This window comes from Populus nigra, chromosome 11 (genome assembly GCF_951802175.1).
Source record: "Populus nigra chromosome 11, ddPopNigr1.1, whole genome shotgun sequence".
In the NCBI taxonomy this organism is placed as follows: domain Eukaryota; kingdom Viridiplantae; phylum Streptophyta; class Magnoliopsida; order Malpighiales; family Salicaceae; genus Populus; species Populus nigra.
Window position 1 is genome coordinate 14,922,318 of NC_084862.1, and position 21,043 is coordinate 14,943,360.

Consider the following 21,043-nt stretch of genomic DNA (forward strand, 5'->3'; position numbering starts at 1 on the left):
AACGCATTCTTAGATTGGTGATTGACCCATGACATAATCAGATGATCATACTAATGTGTTTAATATTATGGTAGCTTTTATGTCTATAGTTATGGCTATAGTTTAAAAAATTATAAATTATATATTCAGTAGAATACATGCAGATATATGTGTTGATAAATTAAATATTTTCAAAAAAGAGTATTTGGTGCAAAACTTCTTTTCTTTGAATATGTAGCATTTCTTTTTTCTTTCTTCACTGTGAGCCAAACTTGATAGAAGATTCACTACTCAAAAAAGATAAAGAGTGCGAACACTATGTATCTCCTCCTATAGACCACCATGCATAAAACGCAAAGAATATCCGAGATCCCCAAGAAATTCTTCAATGTTTATGGTCGCAAAGAGGAGCATCGTGTACTTAAAAAACAGCTCTTCTACTACTAGCTAGTTCCATAGACGTGACAAAAATAACAAAAATATTATAAAAGTGGGCAGCCTGAACTAAGAAAACTTAGATTGGAAGGAGAAAATATGAAGGAAGTGAATTAAACAACGACTTGAGAGAAAACCCTAGATGTTATATAAGTCTCATAATTGAAGATAAAATTTTAAATTAAACACTGGATGTTCAAAATGTTGTGTGTGGTCCCGCACCATGTGATGGGGGGACCACCACATTAATTAAGGAGGCAGCTGGCTGCCTCTTTGATTTAAAATGAAACTGCCACTGTAGAGGCAGTAGTGAAGAACAAAAGAGAGCAGAGAAAAACATGAGAAAGAAAGAAGAGGAGGCAGTAAAGCAGTCTGTCTTCTTTCTTTGATTTCCAGTTTGTTCACCGTTGGATCGGGCTGAGATTTGGACAACAGCTTCTAGACACGTTACTATTCATTCTGAACGGTTGGATTGAAGATTGGTGGTGTGGAAGCTGGTCGTTTTGATAGAAAACGGGGTTGTCAGTGTTGTGAGCTTTTCTCTAACATTACTCTCTTAAATCTTGTTGTAATCCGAGAATGAGTTGTTCTTGATGATATATATGTTGTAGCCCTTAGTTGAATATGAGAAAGAACTATTGTGAACCTATTATTTGTGATAGTGGAAGTTTTTAGGTGGACTCCGGTCCCGTGGTTTTTCCCGCATCGGGTTTTTCACGTAAAAATCTTGGTGTTAATTTGTGTGATTGTTGCATTATATTTGTTCATTGTTTGATTCTGTTTTTTACTGCACAAAGAGGAAAAAAGGATTGGGACTTGTGAATTGTGAATTGTATTCCGCTGAATTGATCCGGTTAGTTGTCCCTAGTTTTCCCAACAAAGTGGTATCAGAGCATCTGGTTGTGTAGATTGAATTCTTGTGCAGTTAAAATGGAAAAGGAAGATTCGGGCATGATAAAGCTCACTTCCTCAAATTATTTTCTATGGAAAACAATGATGGAGGATCACTTATATTGCAATGATTTGGCTTTGTCGATTGAATGTAAAGGAATAAAGCCTGATGATATGGATGATGCAAAATGGAATGGACTTAATAGAAAGGCTACCGCTAATGTTAAAAAATGGGTATCTTCTAAGTCCATTAATCATATTTCTCAAGAACATGACTGCTATACAGTGTGGAAGCTATTGGAAGAAACCTTTGCCAAGGAGAATGCACAAAACAAGGTTTTTGTAATTAGAGACCTTGTAAATTTGAAGTATAGAGATGGTGAAGATGCTTCAGTGCATATAAATGTATTCCAAGGGTTCTTGAATCAGCTGTCATTGATGAACCTTGAGTTAGCCGATGAAATGCAAACATTAATCCTATTGAGTTCATTGCCGGATAGTTGGGAGACTTTGGTGGTGTCACTTAGCAATTCTACTCCGAATGGAAAGATCACTTTGAAAACAGTGAAGGATTGCATCCTCAATGAAGAGAAGAGGAGGAAAGGGACAAGCATTTCTGAGTCTCATTCACTTGTTACAGAAAGTCGATGGAGAAGTCAAAGCAGGTTCTCTCACTACAAGCAAGATAGAGAATCCAGCAATAGAAAAGGCAAATGAAAGCCAAGAGGAAGATCTCAATCAAGGAAGGGTTTTAAATGCTATTATTGTGACAAGCCTGGGCATATGCAAAAAGATTGCAGAAAGTATAAAAGAGATAAAAAGGGTAAAGATGAAGACAAGAATGAAGAGAATGGTACAACTTCAGTTGTGTTTGAAGGTGATGTTGTCATTGTTTGTGATGATGGTTATGTTAATATTGCATGTCAAGATACCACCTGGGTTGCAGATTCAGCAGCTTCTTACCATGTTACACCCCGACGTGATTTTTACACATCCTACACTGCTGGTGACTTTGGTCAAGTTAGGATGGGAAATCAAAGGATGGCTAGTATTGTGGGCATTGGAGATATTTGGTTGGAAACCAATACTAGGTGCAAGTTGCTACTCAAAGATGTTAGGCATGTGCCTGATATTCACCTACATTTGATCTTTACAGGTACTCTTGATGAAGAAGGCTATCACAGTCACTTTGGAGATGGTAAATGGAAGCTCTCCAGAAATTCCCTAATTGTTGCTAAAGGGAAGAAGATGGGTCTCTACATGTCACAAGCCAAGGTGATCAAAGGGGAGGTGAATGCAATTGAAGATTGCTCTACTAATCTATGGCATAAACGGCTTGGATATTTGAGTGAGAAAGGCCTTGACATCCTTGCCAAGAAGAACTAGCTTCCTTTAAAAGGTATGAACTTGAACACATCTACTCATTGTTTAGTTGGTAAACAACATAGAGTTGCATTTCAAAGATCACCTCCACATAGAAGATCACATGTTCTTGATTTAGTTCATACTGATGTTTGCTCTATGATTGATAAGTCTCTTGGAGGTGCATTGTACTTTGTTAGTTTTATTGATGATCACTCCAGGAAGATTTGGCCATTTGTTTGAAATCCAAAGATCAGGTGCTTGATGTCTTTAAGGATTTCCATGCCAAAGTTGAAAGAGAAACTGGTAGAAAGCTGAAATGTGTTCGAGCAGACAATGGTGGTGAATACAGGGGTCCTTTTGAGAAGTACTACAGGGAACATGACATCAAGTTGGAGAAGACATTTCCTAAGACTCCACAGCAAAATGGAGTGGCTGAGAGAATGAACAGAACCATTGTTGAAAGAATTAGATGTATGCTCTCTCATGCAAAGCTGCCTAAGTCCTTTTAGGGTGAGGCAATGAAGACTGCAGTTGCCATGATCAACCTTTCTCCATCAGTTCCTCTTGAGTTTGATGTTCCAGATAGAGTTTGGAAAGGAAAGAATGTTTTTTATGCACACTTGAGAGTGTTTGGATGCAGAGCATTTGTACATGTTCCAAGGGATGAAAGGTCCAAGCTTGACAACAAGACAAAGTAGTTTATTTTCTTGGGATCTGAAGATGATGAGTTTGGCTATAGGTTGTGGGATCCAAAGGAGAAGAAAATTGTGAGAAGCAGAGATGTTATCTTCTTTGAAGATCAAACCATTGAAGACTTTGAACTGAAGGAGAAAACAAAGTCTACAACTTTTATTCCATCTAATTCAAATACAAGACCTACTCCACAGTTACCTTTGATGCCTGCTAATCATAGGGGAGATTTGCAAAATGATGATAATGGTGGTTTTCTTATTGAGCCATTAGTTGGTGATCATGAATCAACTAATGATGATATTGATGTTATTCCTGAACAGGTTATACAGGAAGCTCCAGATGAGCCACAATTGAGGAGGTCAACCAGACCTCGCCAACCTTCCACCAAATATTCTCCTCATGAGTATGTGCTAGTTACTGATGGGGGAGAGCCAAAATGCTTTGATGAAGCCATGTCACATGAGAAGAAAAAGTGAGTGGTTGCAAGCAATGCAAGAAGAGGTGAAATCCTTGCATGAAAACCATACCTTTGAGTTAGTGAAGCTTCCTAAAGGTAAGAGAGCACTCAAAAACAAATGGGTGTTCAGGTTGAAAATTGATGAACATTGCTCACAACCAAGGTACAAGGCAAGATTGGTTGTGAAAGGTTTCGGTCAGAAGAAGGGTATTGATTTTGAAGAAATCTTTTCACTAGTGGTCAAGATGTCTTCAATCCGAGTTGTGCTTGGCTTAGCTGCTAGTTTGAATCTTGAAGTTGAGCAACTTGATGTGAAAACTGCCTTTCTCCATGGTGATTTAGATGAGAAAATCTACATGGAGCAACCTGAAGGGTTTGAAGCAAAAGGTAAAGAGCAGTTAGTTTGCAAGTTGAAAAAGAGCCTATATGGGTTAAAACAAGCTCCAAGACAATGGTATAAGAAGTTTGATTCTTTCATGGTGGATCATGGTTATGACAGGACTACTTCTGATCATTGTGTATTTATGAAAAGGTTTCCAGATGGAAACTTTATTATTCTCCTATTGTATGTGGATGATATGTTGATTGTTGGCCATGATGCTAAGAAGATTCAGATGTTGAAGGAAGAGTTAAGCAAGTCTTTTGCAATGAAAGACTTAGGACCGGAAAAACAGATTCTTGGCATGAAGATCACACATGACAGGAAGAAGGAGAAACTTTGGCTATCTCAGGAGAGATATGTCCAAAAGGTACTTGAGAGATTCAACATGAGCAACTCTAAACCGGTTTGTTCTCCACTTGCAAGCCACTTTAAACTAAGTTTTAAGCAGTGTCCTTCAAGTGATGAAGAAAGAGATGAGATGAAAAAGGTTCCTTATGCATCCGCAGTTGGTAGCTTGATGTATGCCATGGTTTGCACAAGGCCGGATATAGCTCATGCAGTTGGTGTGGTTAGTCGGTTCCTCTCCAATCCTGGTAAAGAACACTGGTCAGCAGTGAAATGGATACTCAGGTATCTCAAAGGTACTTCTAGTTTTAGCTTATATTTTGGTAATGATAAACCTGTGTTGGATGGATACACATATACAGATATGGCTGGTGATGTTGATTCTAGAAAGTCCACATCAGGATACTTGATGAAGTTTGCAGGGGGAGCAGTCTCATGGCAATCAAGGTTGCAAAAATATGTGGCATTATCCACTACTGAGGCTGAATATATTGCTCTTACTGAAGGGGGCAAAGAGTTGTTATGGATGAAGAAGTTCTTACATGAACTTGGCCTAGTTTAAGAGAACTTTGTGTTGCACTGTGATAGTCAAAGTGCAATCCATCTCAGTTGTTGCTACCCAAATTTTGACCCATATTTTGATAAATTTTCAAATAAAATAATAAATAAAAAAATAATAATAAGGGTTTACATGTGGCGATAACATAAAGCATCAAGGCTAATATCAAGGAAGCAATATGTCAAGGAGATAATTACTGAATCATATATAATTATTGCAATATAAAATACCATAGATATATGATTTGATTCGTGCTGGTTATGGAAAATAATCAATGCAATATAAAATACTATATATGGGATTTGTTGGTGATGGTTATAGAAGACAATCTCTGCAATAATTATTGCAGTATTTCCTTAAATAACACACATGTAGAGATTTTCTATATAAATGAATCAAGGCTAATATCAAGGAAGCAATATGTCAAGGAGATAATTATGAATCATATATAATTACTGCAATATAAAATACCATATATATATATATATATATATATATATATATATATATATATATGATTTGATTCGTGCTTGGTTATGGAAAATAATCATACCATAGATATATGATTTGATTCGTGCTGGTTATGGAAAATAATTACTGCAATATAAAATACCATATATATAGGATTTGTTGGTGCTGGTTATAGAAAACAATCTCTGCAATAATTATTGTAATATTTCCTTGAATAGCACGTGTAGAGATTTTCTATATAAATAAACCTCCAGCCATAATAAAAAAAAAAATATTGAGAATGGGGTAATTTTTCAGAAAAGAGAGAAAACACAAAGAAAAACCTAAACCTATCCTCTCTAACAAAGAAGCCGTAGCCCTCCCCCCTTCTCATCTTTTTAAAAAAACGAAGCAGCCACCCCCTGATTTTAAAAAGAAAACAGAGATCTCTCTCTCTGGCCGGACACTGTCCCCTCTCCCTCTCATCAACATAGACCTTTTGCCCTGCTGGTCTCCACTCACTCTGCTCTCTTGAGGACATGGCGTCCCTGAGCATTTTAAGTTAGTTGGCTTTTGAATGGGTTTTTATGAGTTGTTTTAAGTTTTTTTGTAAATCTTACAATATATATGATGGCTTGCTATTTTTTATCGTAATGTTTGCGTTAAATTGCGATGCTTGTGATTTGGACCAAATACAAAAAATGTTTTTTTGTGTGTTGCATACGGCCAATACCCTAACATGTTTTGAATATTTTTCTTATATACAAAAAATACTTGAAGTTTTGAAAATGTGTTTTCGCATGGATTTCTTAAACACAACAAAAATTATTTTCTTGCATTTCTGGATTTTACAACATGTTTGTAAAACTCCAAAGGGTATTGGCCAATATTCCAAAAAATACAAAAAATCTTATTTTGGGGGGAATTCATCTATTATTCACTGTTAATGTTTGGATAAAGAAATCCCAAAGGGATGAATATCCAAAATATTATTGGGAATAACTTGTTATTATTCACCTTTAATGTTTGGATAAAGAAATCTTTAAAGGACGAATATCCAAAATATTATTGAAAATAATTTGTTATTATTCACTGTTAATATTTGGATAAAGAGACCCGAAGTGGTAAATATCCAAAATAATTTTCTAGGAATAATAAATCCACACATATTCTTGAAAGAAGCCTTGATTATAATCGAGGACATTTCAATTTTTTACTCCAGGTTTACGAGCCGTGAGAGTATAAAACACTAAGAAAAAAAATAGGTTTTTTTAAAGCGCTCTAAATTTCCTTAGATTTCTAATTTTTTTGTCTTTCCTCCTTGCGATTTACGAGTCGCAAACTCTTGAAAAACTAAGGGGAAAATGAGCTTTTAAAGCACATGGAACTTCCTTGGATTTCTATCTTAATAAATTTAGTTTGAATCAAACCTAGAAAAACTGATGGGATTAGAAAACACCAACATTATAGCAATTATAAAGCAAACCAAACACCAAGCAGCTTGCCTTAGGTAGGGCGTACTAGGGGTGCTAATACCTTCCCTTTACGCAACCAGTCCCTTGCTTTAGAATCTCTGAAAGACCAGTTAGGTTTCCTAGTGACCATAATACTAGGTGGCGACTCCCCTTATTCAATAAAACAAAAGACCCCGGAACCAATCGAGGATCGCCGCGACCCGATCGCGAGGGTGCGACAGGATGGCGACTCCGCTGGGGACCCTTGGACTAAGCTTGGTAATTGTTTTTGTTATTATGCTATGTGTTGTTGTTTTTTTTACTATGAACGACAATTTGTTTAAAAGCTTTAGCATGCATCTTTGCATTCTGGCATTCATGATGTAGTCATTCACCACTTTGCTATTATTTTCTTTTTGGAGAGCACACACATTAAATTTTAAGTTAAGTGGGGGACTAGCAGCTTGCCTTATGACTTGAGTCAAGGTTTAAGTTTGTGTAAACCCCAACTCTTTGCTGAGTGTTTAGACTGATAGTGATTGGTATATGTACCATCCCACTATCTGCTGAACCCCCATATTGCCTTTACGAGGGTGATCACTAGGACAGCAAGAGACCCTTTTTAGAGACCAAGTAGTAAACCTACCCTATGTCTCACATAAAGGAACTAGAACCTATCATTAGGATGTATGCTCCATAATATCGTTTTGCATCTAAACAAGCCTAAGCTCAAAGCATCTTGAATCTTAAGACCTTTATTCAAAAGCTAGCCAAGGGAGAGATGTTCCAGAGTTGGGAGACCCAAGAAGCTCCATAGGTGTTCAAATTTAATCAATAACGCTTGTTTGATCATGATATTGTGCTATTTGCCTTTTTCACTTTTTTAAATCGAGGTTCCAAATGTCAATGGAATTTTATCCTTTTTTTTTTTAGCCAAACTTTTCCTTTTAATGAGATCATGCATTTTCAAAAGTTCATCTTTATGTTTTTACTATGCATTTACACATCACTTTCTGCTTTTAAAAACCTTAAAAGCAGATCTTCCATAACAAACACATGCACTTTACACCGAGAATAAATGGTCGAACTTTAAAGAAAATAACATTAGGGGATTCACAAAAATTAATAAGAACAACATGAACAAGCTTGGAAACCCGTTAAAGAGAAATTTGAAACCATAGATGATGGCAATGAAAAAATCAAGAGAGAGTTGAAGATAGGAACTTTGATCACCCCTAAAGAAAGAAAAGAGTTAATTACACCACTCCGAGATTATGTAGATGTTTTTACCTGGTCTTACAAGGATATGCTTGGTTTGCATAGGGTACCACTAGTAAAAGGGTGCAAATCAGTTAAGCAAAGGTTGAGAATGACCAATCTGAATGTCTTAATCAAAGTAAAAGCAAAAATTGAATAGCAGTGGAACGTCGATTTTCTAAAAGTAGTCAAGTATCCATAATGCGTGTCCAATATAGTGGTAGTACCCGAAAAGGAAGATAAAATCAGAGTTTGTCTATCACACATAGATATGTTTGACAATGCAGCACATAGCTCCACATATTCCTTTATGGACGGATTTTTAGGCTACAATCAGATTAAAAATTGCATAAGAGGATAAGGAGAAGACAACCTTTGTAACACCATAGGGAACCTTTTGCTACAAAGTCATGATATTTAGGTTAAAGAATGTCAGGGCCACCTACCAAAGGGCCATGGTGGCTCTATTTCATGACATGATGCAAAAAAGAGGTTAAAGTATACGTGGATGACATGATTGCTAAATCTAGAGAGGGAGAGAATCATGTCCAAATATTGAAGAAATTGTTTGAAAGACTAAGGAAATATAATTTGAGGCTTAAACCAACGAGGTGTTCATTCAGGGTGAAATCTGAGAAGTTGTTAGAATTGGTAAGTGACAAAGGGATAAAAGTGGATCCCAACAAAGTAAAGGCTATTCAATCTATGCCACCTCCCAAGACTAAGAAGGATGTAATAAGGTTCTTAGGAAGATTGAATTACATTGCCCGATTTATATCCCAATTAACCATGACTTGTGACCCAATCTTCGATTGTTAAGGAAGAAGAATCTTGGAATTTGGAATAAGAGTGTGAAGAAGCTTTCGTGAAAATCAAGCAGTACCTACTTCATCCACCCTTATCTATCAAGCTAAATGGCAAGTTCTACTGGCTGAGTACGACATAGTATATATGACAAGGAAAGCCATGAATGTCATCGCCGATCACCTAGCTGACTATGCTATGGAATATTATGAGCTGTTAAACTTTGATTTTCCTGATGAAGATGTGTTTTCATTCGAGGAAGGGAAATCAGATTAGTGGATTATATACTTTGATGGTGCTATGGTAACGAAGTAGGGGTGGTGCTAATCTCTCCGGATGAGAAACATTATCCGGTTTCATTTAAGTCGTAGTTTGGGTGCAATAACAACATAGGAGTATGAAGCTTGCATTCTCGTTTTAGAGGTAGCATTGGAGCTGAATATCAGAAAGATAAATGTGTATGGAGATTCAATTTTGATTATTTGCCAAGTGAAAGGAAAAGGGCAAACCAAGGACAAGAAGTTGAGACCTTACCAAGAACACCTGTCTGAATTGGCTAGAAAATTTGAGGAAATAAAGTTCACCCATCTAGGAAGGGAAGGAAACCATTTTGCTGATGCTTTGGTCACGCTAGCTTCTATGACTAGAATAGACTTTGGGCACAAGGTGCGGCCGGTACACATTGATACCAGAAATAACTCAGCTCATTGTTGCTCAGTTGAAAGAGGAATAGATGGAAACCCTTGGTACTATGATATCAAGAATTTCATCCAAAACCAAACATATCCCTTGGGGGCATCCAAAATCAACAAGAAGACTTTGAGGAGGTTGGCAATGGATTTCTATCTTGATAGGGAAATTTTGTATAGAAATCATCTGACAGAACTTTGTTGAGATGTTTGGATGACGTGGAGGCAAAAGGTGGTAAAGAAATTTATGGAAAGAGATTTGATCTGTCGATATGGTCCACTAGAAAATATTATAACTAATAATGTCCAAAACTTCAATAGCAAGATGATAATAGAACTCTGCGCTAAATGGAAAATCAAGCATTCCAATTCCTCGCTATATAGGCCAAAGATGAATGGTCCAGTAGAAGCTGCTAACGAAAATGTCAAGATTATGTAGAAGATGGTGGTCACCTACAAGGATTGGCATGAGATGTTGCCATTTGCCCTTCACGTGTACCACACCACAATTAAAACTTCAACAAGAGCCACCCCGTACACTTTGGTATATGAAATGGAGGCGGTGATGCCTTTAGAAGTGGAAACCCCCTCATTAAGAGTATTGGTAGACTTTGAGTTTAGAAGAGGTGGAATGGGTAAAAGTTAGATATGAATAGTTGAATCTGATCGGTGAAAAGAGGATAGCTGCAATTTGTCATCATCACGAGTGGCCAAATCATATGATAAGAAGGTTTAACCTCGAGGATTCCATAAAGGAGATCTTGTACTGACAAAAAATATAGCCTTTACCAGGAGAAGATCAGAGTAAATGGGAAGCAAACAATAAAGGCCCTTACATGGTAAAGAAAGCGTTCTCGGGAGGAGTTTTATTGTTATCTAGAATGGATGGAGAAGATCTAGTTAGACCTGTGAATGCCAACTCTATAAAGAAATACTATGCTTCTCGATCCATAAAATAAAGTTCGACCATGAATTCTCTCTGTAAGGAACCTTTTCTTCATAAAACACATGATCTCATAGCATTCAAAATCTTTTACTGTTTTTACACATGACTAAGGAGATGACTCCATCAATTCTCAAATTCGAGGGATCCAAACCAAATTTAAACCTGATAGGTATTGCACACCACACTGGGGGCAAAAAGTGCACGTAGGGGTCTATAGTGAACCAAAGCCCAAAGTGGTATCATCATAGAACTTCTGAAACACCTTTTATGAGAGTTACTTAAAACAAAATATGATGATTGCATTGAAAGTTTTAGTTTTCATGAACAAAACCAATTTTTTTGAGTTTTCCTTTTAAAAATAATTTCTCGAAAAAATGGAAAAGACAATTAAAACATCGGTAAAAGTATAACACAAAGCAACATTCAATGGAGCAAGAAAGGGCCCCATGAGGAACTGGAGATCTCTTCATCAAGCATGAAAAGGATAGGAAATATAGCGCGTGGAGCATATTCCAGTTCAAGAGGATAGGTCGAACAAACAAATGGAAACAGGAGCTCGAAGAAGTTCACAACGGAAATGAGGGACCTATATTTCCGAAAATAGGTCAACGGAACTACGGAAAAGGATAGTAATTGTGAAGCGGCACTGCTTCATTCCTCGAGGTAAGATGATTTCTTTTGAAGTTCAAAACGGGCAGGTCACCCGATATTGAGACCATTTTTTTGAAAAAAAAAACAACGTGAGTTTTTCTAAAATTTTTGAAATAGGAAGGTCATCCGATTTTGAGACCATTCCCTAGCAAAAGCGTGGAGTTTTTTTTTTTTTTTTAAAAAAATAATAATAATAAAAAAAAATAAAACGGGCAGGTCTCCAGATATTGAGACCCCTTTCTAAAATCCTTTTCTCTTACATCTGGGTAGGTCACCCATCATAATGAGACCATCATTTTCCACTTGGGTAGGTCACCCATCACAATGAGACCATTATTTCTAGGTAGGTCACCCATTAGAATGAGACCATTCTCCATCTTTTTTTTACTTGGGTAGGTCACCCATTATAATGAGGCCATTCTTCCCCCTGGGTAGGTCACCCATAAGAATGAGACCACTCTTCCCCTTTTCCACTTGGGTAGGTCACCCATCATAATGAGACCATTTTTTGGGTAGGTCACCCATTAGAATGAGACCATTCTCCATCTTTTTTTTTTTACCTGGGTAGGTCACCCATTATAATGAGGCCATTCTTCCCCCTGGGTAGGTCACCCATAAGAATGAGACCACTCTTCCTCTTTTCCACCTGAGTAGGTCACCCATCACAATGAGACCATTTTTTGGGTAGGTCACCCATTAGAATGAGACCATTCTCCATCTTTTTTTTACCTGGGTAGGTCACCCATTATAATGAGGCCATTCTTCCCCTGGGTAGGTCACCCATAAGAATGAGACCACTCTTCCCTTCTCTCCACTTGGGTAGGTCACCCATCACAATGAGACCATCTTGCATTTGGGTAGGTCACCCGTTAAAATGAGACCATCTTGTATTTGGGTAGGTCACCTGTCATAATAAGATCATCTTTCGGTTGGGTAGGTCACCCGTCATAATAAGACCACACACACATTTTTGTATTGGTTTTGGTTAAAGGAGATCGCCAGATGGGATCTCAGGTTAACCCAACCACACACAGAGTTTAGCTTTGGTTAAAAGGAATCACCAGATGGGATTTCAGGTTGACCGAGCTACACACCGACTTTACTTCGGGGTAAAGGAGATCGCCAAATGGGATCTTAGGTTAACCCCCTCAAAAGGGCAGGTCGCCCGTGAAAATAGACCAGCGTGAGTATATGGGCAGGTCGCCCCTGAAAATAGACCAGGTTAGAGTGTGCGTGGGCAAGTCGCCCGTAAAAATAGACCAATTTTCTTTTTAAAAAAAAGGGGGCAGGTCACCCATGATAACAAGACCATTTTCTTTTAAAAAGTGAAGTCCTTGGATGAGTGGATCACTCAGCAAGCAAGGAAGATTTTTTTTCTTTCTTTACAAAGCTTACTATGCAAAACATTGAGGAATTTTGCTTCGTAAGCATTGTAAAGAGGGGGCATCTGTTGCTACCCAAATTTTGACCCATATTTTGATAAATTTTCAAATAAAATAATAAATAAAAAAATAATAATAAGGGTTTACATGTGGCGATAACATAAAGCATCAAGGCTAATATCAAGGAAGCAATATGTCAAGGAGATAATTACTGAATCATATATAATTATTGCAATATAAAATACCATAGATATATGATTTGATTCGTGCTGGTTATGGAAAATAATCAATGCAATATAAAATACTATATATGGGATTTGTTGGTGATGGTTATAGAAGACAATCTCTGCAATAATTATTGCAGTATTTCCTTAAATAACACACATGTAGAGATTTTCTATATAAATGAATCAAGGCTAATATCAAGGAAGCAATATGTCAAGGAGATAATTATGAATCATATATAATTACTGCAATATAAAATACCATATATATATATATATATATATATATATATATATATATATAATTTGATTCGTGCTTGGTTATGGAAAATAATCATACCATAGATATATGATTTGATTCGTGCTGGTTATGGAAAATAATTACTGCAATATAAAATACCATATATATAGGATTTGTTGGTGCTGGTTATAGAAAACAATCTCTGCAATAATTATTGTAATATTTCCTTGAATAGCACGTGTAGAGATTTTCTATATAAATAAACCTCCAGCCATAATAAAAAAAAAATATTGAGAATGGGGTAATTTTTCAGAAAAGAGAGAAAACACAAAGAAAAACCTAAACCTATCCTCTCTAACAAAGAAGCCGTAGCCCTCCCCCCTTCTCATCTTTTTAAAAAAACGAAGCAGCCACCCCCTGATTTTAAAAAGAAAACAGAGATCTCTCTCTCTGGCCGGACACTGTCCCCTCTCCCTCTCATCAACATAGACCTTTTGCCCTGCTGGTCTCCGCTCACTCTGCTCTCTTGAGGACATGGCGTCCCTGAGCATTTTAAGTTAGTTGGCTTTTGAATGGGTTTTTATGAGTTGTTTTAAGTTTTTTTGTAAATCTTACAATATATATGATGACTTGCTATTTTTTATCGTAATGTTTGCGTTAAATTGCGATGCTTGTGATTTGGACCAAATACAAAAAATGTTTTTTTGTGTGTTGCATACGGCCAATACCCTAACATGTTTTGAATATTTTTCTTATATACAAAAAATACTTGAAGTTTTGAAAATGTGTTTTCGCATGGATTTCTTAAACACAACAAAAATTATTTTCTTGCATTTCTGGATTTTACAACATGTTTGTAAAACTCCAAAGGGTATTGGCCAATATTCCAAAAAATACAAAAAATCTTATTTTGGGGGGAATTCATCTATTATTCACCGTTAATGTTTGGATAAAGAAATCCCAAAGGGATGAATATCCAAAATATTATTGGGAATAACTTGTTATTATTCACCTTTAATGTTTGGATAAAGAAATCCTTAAAGGACGAATATCCAAAATATTATTGAAAATAATTTGTTATTATTCACTGTTAATATTTGGATAAAGAGACCCGAAGTGGTAAATATCCAAAATAATTTTCTAGGAATAATAAATCCACACATATTCTTGAAAGAAGCCTTGATTATAATCGAGGACATTTCAATTTTTTACTCCAGGTTTACGAGCCGTGAGAGTATAAAACACTAAGAAAAAAAATAGGTTTTTTTAAAGCGCTCTAAATTTCCTTAGATTTCTAATTTTTTTGTCTTTCCTCCTTGCGATTTACGAGTCGCAAACTCTTGAAAAACTAAGGGGAAAATGAGCTTTTAAAGCACATGGAACTTCCTTGGATTTCTATCTTAATAAATTTAGTTTGAATCAAACCTAGAAAAACTGATGGGATTAGAAAACACCAACACTATAGCAATTATAAAGCAAACCAAACACCAAGCAGCTTGCCTTAGGTAGGGCGTACTAGGGGTGCTAATACCTTCCCTTTACGCAACCAGTCCCTTGCTTTAGAATCTCTGAAAGACCAGTTAGGTTTCCTAGTGACCATAATACTAGGTGGCGACTCCCCTTATTCAATAAAACAAAAGACCCCGGAACCAATCGAGGATCGCCGCGACCCGATCGCGAGGGTGCGACATCAGTAAACATCCTACTTTTCACTCTCGGTCAAAGCACATTGAGGTTAGATATCAATGGATTCGAGATGCTATGGAGATAAAGTCATTTGTTGTTGAGAAAATCCATACCGATGACAACATGTCAGACATGATGACCAAACCTCTACCGAGAGAGAAGTTTGAGTTTTGCAGAAGGGAAGCAGGCTTGTCAGAGCCTCCTAAATTGAAGCTTACATGTTGATCGCCAGTATGGTGAATTCCTCACATGGTGCGTGAGGGGGAGATTTGTTGTGTGTGGTCCCACACCATGTGATGGGGGGACCACCATATTAATTAAGGAGGCAGCTGGCTGCCTCTTTGATTTAAAATGAAACTGCCACTGTAGAGGCAGTAGCGAAGAACAAAAGAGAGCAGAGAAAAACGTGAGAAAGAAAGAAGATGAGGCAGCAGAGCAGTCTGTCTTCTTTCTTCGATTTTCAGTTCGTTCACCGTTGGATCGGGCTGAGATTTGAGCAACAGCTTCTAGACACGTTACTCTTCATTCTGAACGGTTGGATTGAAGATTGGTGGTGTGGAAGCTGGCCGTTTTGACAGAAAACATGGTTGTCAGTGTTGTGAGCTTTTCTCTAACATTACTCTCTTTAATCTTATTGTAATCCGAGAATAAGTTGTTCTTGATGATATATATGTTGTAGCCCTTAGTTGAATCTGAGGAAGAATTATTGTGAACCCATTATTTGTGATAGTGAAAGTTTTTAGGTGGACTCCGGTCCCGTGGTTTTTCCCGCATCGGGTTTTCCGCGTAAAAATCTTGATGTTAATTTGTGTGATTGTTGCATTATATTTGTTCATTGTTTGATTCTGTTTTTTACTGCACAAAGAGGGAAAAAGGATTGGGACTTGTGAATTGTGAATTGTATTCCGCTGAATTGATCCGATTAGTTCTCCCTAGTTTTCCCAACACAAAATAACACAAAATAGGGTTGAAAATTTTACCAAAAAATAAATTTTGGTAGCTCAACACTTGGACTACTGTTTCCTATGTACCCGTTAAAAGTAGTCCAACACCTTCAACTCCATATTTGGTAGCTCAACACTTCTAGAATCTCCTGCGTCCCAAAAACCCTTTATTACACAGGCTTAATGGATAAAATATCATCTTGAACTAAAGCTTCAACAGAGACAACATTGAAAACGCCAAAACCTGAAGGCTGAAGCTATGCCACATCCATGTTTTCCTCAATGTTCTGCGGACTAGTCTCCATTCTCAATCTTTTTGCTAGAAGTAGGTTATCACAGCTTGATCCTGCCTCATCATCACTATCAAGACCTCTCTTAGCTTTAAGCCTTGCCTGATTTTGCTCATATACTAGGTATACTCCAGTCTTCTTCACAGTCATTGTGTTCATACAGTCTACAATAAGCTCCACTTCATCTTCACTACCAAGTTTGAAAAAATTGTTTGATATATGGCCTTGCCAAAGGTGATCTTCGCAGGATTTTACCAAGTTAATTGCTACAGCACGAAAATTCTTGGTAAAACCCTTAGTATAATTAGTCAATTTGATTCTAATGTGTTTAGTTTCTTCTTTCTCTAAATGAGATGAGCAAACAATGCACACGTTCATGCCATTCAAGTTCCTGCCGTCGAATTCAGGTAGTTTAAATAATATTGAAGCACCCTCATTCTTATAGTTGAACAAGGCAGGAATCTCATTTCCAGGAAGTACCATACCAGAAAAACATCCCTGCACAAAAGAGTACCATTTTTATTTTATATATTTAACAACAACATAGAAAAATATGTTTAACAAGTAAAGAGAGACAGAGAAAGAATACCTTGTGCAAGCTATTTTTTAAAGTATTTGAGATATCGTAGCACCCTTCCATGTCAATGTGTGAAATGGACCTTGATTTATCCAATCCTGGAGCCTCAATCAGTTTGGGGCAATTAGCAATATACAGCAAACGCATACGTGAAGCTAATGATATGTCTGGTAATCTTTCCAATGATGTGCAGTTCGAAGCTCGCAAGACATCCAAATTTCTAGGTAAAGCTGGAATTGTTTGTAGCCTTGTGTTATCGTCCAACGTTAGACCTGTAAGCCTCAAAAGACTGCTCAAGCCAGCTGGTAGACTTTGAAAACTGTTACGGTCCAATTCCAGATTGGTTAGTGAGGATAAGCTCCCGAGATCTCTAGGAAGCGCGTCATCAGATAAATTGCAATCACTGAGCGATAATGATGTGAGTCTGTTTAAGCCATGAAAAGAAGGTGGCAGCAGGTTGGTTGGACTGGGACTTTTTCTTGGCAGAAACCATGACATCAAACGTGAAGGAAATGTTGCGGAAGTTGAACCTTTACAGCCACAAAGTGATAAATCTCTGAGGTTCTTCAGTTTTACTATGGTACTTGGTACCTGTCTTATGGCAGTGTCATCAGAATGGAGAATTGTCAAGGATTCCAAGTCTCCCAAGTCCTCAGGCAATTCATCAAATTTTGAGCAGCCTGAGAGGTAAAGAATCTCGATAGACTTCGACTTCCAGAAGCTACTCGGGAGCCTCATAAGTTGCTTGCAATCTTTGAAATTTACCACAACAAGTCTATCAAGGTATCCAATTGAATGATGAACTTCAACCAAACTTCTGCAGTCTTTGAGTTTTAACTTCTCCAGATGTGGAAGTCTGGAAAAGTCGGGAGTCCGAGATAGGTAATGAGAATGACTGAGATTAAGAAACTTCAACTTCCAAAGGAACTGAGGAAAAGAAGCAAGATTCAGGAGTTAGAAAGAAATTGATATTGTTTGAGAGCATACTAAAGTTTAGATAAATATTTGATAGTTAATTTTTAGCATACCTTAGAATTCTTAACCTGTCTTAGGTTGCTGTATCGAATGTCTATAGCAACAAGGTTTTCCCCATAGAGGCCATCAGGTATGAACGAGAGTGGAAATCCATGCCAACAGAGCCAGGTTAATTTTCTCAAAAGATAGTCACAGCCTCCACCAAGCTTTATATGATTGAGCTGGAGCAGCCTTACGTTTTGCAGCTTGCAAAACACATTTACATCCACTTTCATGTCATTCGCTTTCAGCAAGTTTATGGCCATCCCTTGGATTGCCTCAGTTCCCTGTCAATAAACCACGTTAAGTGGTAAGGATCAGACATTTTTTCAAAACATGAATTTATACGATGATAAGTTTGAATGCATTCACCATGTTTCTTCTCAATATGTCAGCAACTTCTTCACGAATCCATAATCTACTCCGCCTTCCTGGATCGTTCGGTGATTGCACACGAACAACTTCTCTCCCCATATCTCGAAGCAAATCATGCATTATTAGCTTGTTCTTTTCATTAACAGATACAAGGCACCTCTGAGTGAGGACACTAAATCCAATGTCTGCGAAAAAATCACATCCATTTAATATTGGTAACACATATTCCTTGTCCATCCCAACAAAGAAACATGATATATCGAGGAATATATCTTTCTGTGTGTCATCATTCAGGCCATCAAAACTTATTTGGAGCTTTTTCTGAATTTGATCATCTGGAATTCTTCTCAGTTTTTCCAATGCACTTTTCCATTCAACTATACTTCTACCAAATAGAAAAGAGCCTATTACTTCAAGTGCTAGTGGCAATCTTCCACAGTAGTCAACAATTTGTTCTGACAAGTCCTTATAATCTTCAACGGGATGGCTTGTTCGAAAGGCATGCCAACTAAAGAGCTCCAAAGCTTCAATGTCATTCATTTCTCTAGCCATGTACACTCGATCAGCTCCAAGAACTGTTAGAACATGCTTATCTCTTGTTGTTACAATGATTCTGCTTCCGGAACCAAACCAATCTCGACTCCCCGCTATCGCTTGTAACTGATCTAATTTATCTACATCATCAAGTATGAGAAGAACTCTTCTACTGTGAAGTCTTTTCTTTATCATAGTCATTCCTCTGTCAACATTGCCAATCTTAATCTTGTCTGTCTTCAGGATATCAAAAAGAAGTTGTTCTTGCAGTTTGACATGACCATTTGGCTGCTGTGAAATTTCTCGAACATTGGCAAGAAAACATTTCCCATCAAAACTATGAAACAACTCATTATACATGGCCTTGGCAATGGTTGTTTTCCCTATGCCTCCCATTCCATATATTCCTACAATGCAGACCTCGCTTGATCCAGCATTTAACAAAAAGTTCAATTGTTGCACACGAGGATTTATCCCAACTGGATAGAAGGCTACGAACAAGTATGTGCTACTCAGTTCTCTCAAAATTTCCCCCACAATTTTCTTTATAAATTTTGCTTCATGCCTGCAAATAATTGTCAACAAAATAGTGAGACTTTAAGCATAAAAAAGGTCATGGTATTAACTAGATTTAATAATTTTTTATTAAATTTACTTTTTACCTAATATAATTTAAACAAAAAACCTGAAAGTAGCCAAATATGTGAGCATGCTAGACCAACATGATTGGATCATCTAAAAAAAAGAGCCCAACCTGCACATTTGTGCTTAGTTTTATTTAATTTTTTAATTTTTTAAGTGGTAAACAATCTATTATCTGTTTTTTTTTTAATTTAAATCAATAAGGCGTCAACTACTGTTTGCAAAATTCTGTGATGGGAGGATCACAAGAAAAACATGGCTTCAGGTTTTTTTTGCAAAAAACTCTATTTTTTACACAACATTTAAAAAACACCATCAACCTATTTATGGTTTCAAACAACTCAAAAGCAGTTCAAAAACTCGAAATCAATCCAAATCCAAAAATCTTCCAATAGGCAGATCTATCTCCTCGTTAAAGGAGAATGAAGAAAAACACTTAGATCAAACTCTTATTATCAAATGAAATTATTGACACCAAAATTGATCATTTTGTGGTTAAAATAAGTATTTGTGATGATTTTTTCTATCTATATCGGAATCCGACTACCTTCTCTCTCTTCTCACAAGAAAAGGATCAAAAAATAAGAAAAATAAAGTTTCATATTAAATTGAATTTCTATCAAAAGGACCTATTATCTATTAACATAAAAATATGAGGGACCAAAATAAACTTTTTTAAAGAAATGGTTAATAGTTGATAGTCAACATACTTCTTAGGATAATGTGATTTCTACGAAAACAATTTTTTTTTAATTAATTAACTCTTAGCCGCTACCGGATGGTAGTATCATCAAATGGTTAATAGACAAACACACTTCTTATAATTTTGTGATTTCTACAAAAGAAAATTGTTTATTAATTATTTTCTTCCCATCTCAAGTTATTAATTAATTAAGTGAATGATCACAGAATATCACAATCGATCTCTCTGTTTTGAAATTTCCGAAGCAGAAGGTTTCGTGTTATTATTATTATTATTAAATGCAAAAGGTTCAAATTTGAGAATTTTATCACTTAGATCATATCATTGATAACATAAGAATTACTATTAATTCAAATTATAAAGTCCATTAAATTAGTAAGGATGGTTAATTTTATGAGTGCTTACCCATCCGCAACATTCCTCAAATCCCATCCAGACAAATTTGCAGCTTCGGTCAAAGCCATCCTCCATGTCGCCACCTTGCCCTTGTCTGTCTGGAGCACAAACCTTTCTTCATGTCCAGCAAAGGCCTCTGCAAAACTTCCAGTTTGTTTCCTTACATCAGATGGATCAACATCATAGAATATAGGAAAAACAAGTTGCCTACAACTTCTCCTACACTCCATGATCTTCACCAGTTCCTCAAGACACCATCTTGAATTTGCATAATTTCTTGAGAACACAATGACTGAAATCCTAGACTTTTGGATAGATTGTAATAGCTCCGTCGAAATATCTTCACCCCTTCGGAGCTCATTGTCGTCTCTAAATGTGTTGATTCCAGCATCTTTGAAGGCAAAGTAGAGATGATCGGTGAAATTTTTGCGCGTGTCCTCGCCTCTAAAACTCAAAAACACATCATAAATCCACGGTTTTGAAGATGAAAATGAAGATGAAGACGCAGATGAATATGAAGATGAAGATGCAGACGCAGATGAAAATGAAGATGTCATTGTAACATGAAAGCTATGGAAGGATTAATTCTCCCTCATACTGCGATGACCACTGAAAAGTTGCGTATATGTACGAGTTCTCTTTTTTTTGTCCTGAGAATATTAATGCAGGAGGCAAGAT

General features: G+C 36.8%; 1 protein-coding gene across 1 annotated transcript; it reads right to left on the bottom strand.

Moving 5' to 3' along the window:
• Positions 1 to 15,934: 15,934 nt before the first annotated feature.
• LOC133668217 (disease resistance protein RPV1-like) lies at positions 15,935 to 21,014 on the bottom strand. The gene is made up of 5 exons (XM_062087986.1): positions 20,375 to 21,014; positions 18,088 to 19,189; positions 17,730 to 18,002; positions 16,714 to 17,628; positions 15,935 to 16,622 (listed from the first exon to the last, which is right to left on the bottom strand). Exons 1-5 carry the CDS (start codon positions 20,920 to 20,922, stop codon positions 16,092 to 16,094), a joined length of 3,369 nt encoding a protein of 1,122 aa, XP_061943970.1. The 5' UTR covers positions 20,923 to 21,014; the 3' UTR covers positions 15,935 to 16,091.
• Between the last annotated feature and the right edge of the window lie 29 nt (positions 21,015 to 21,043).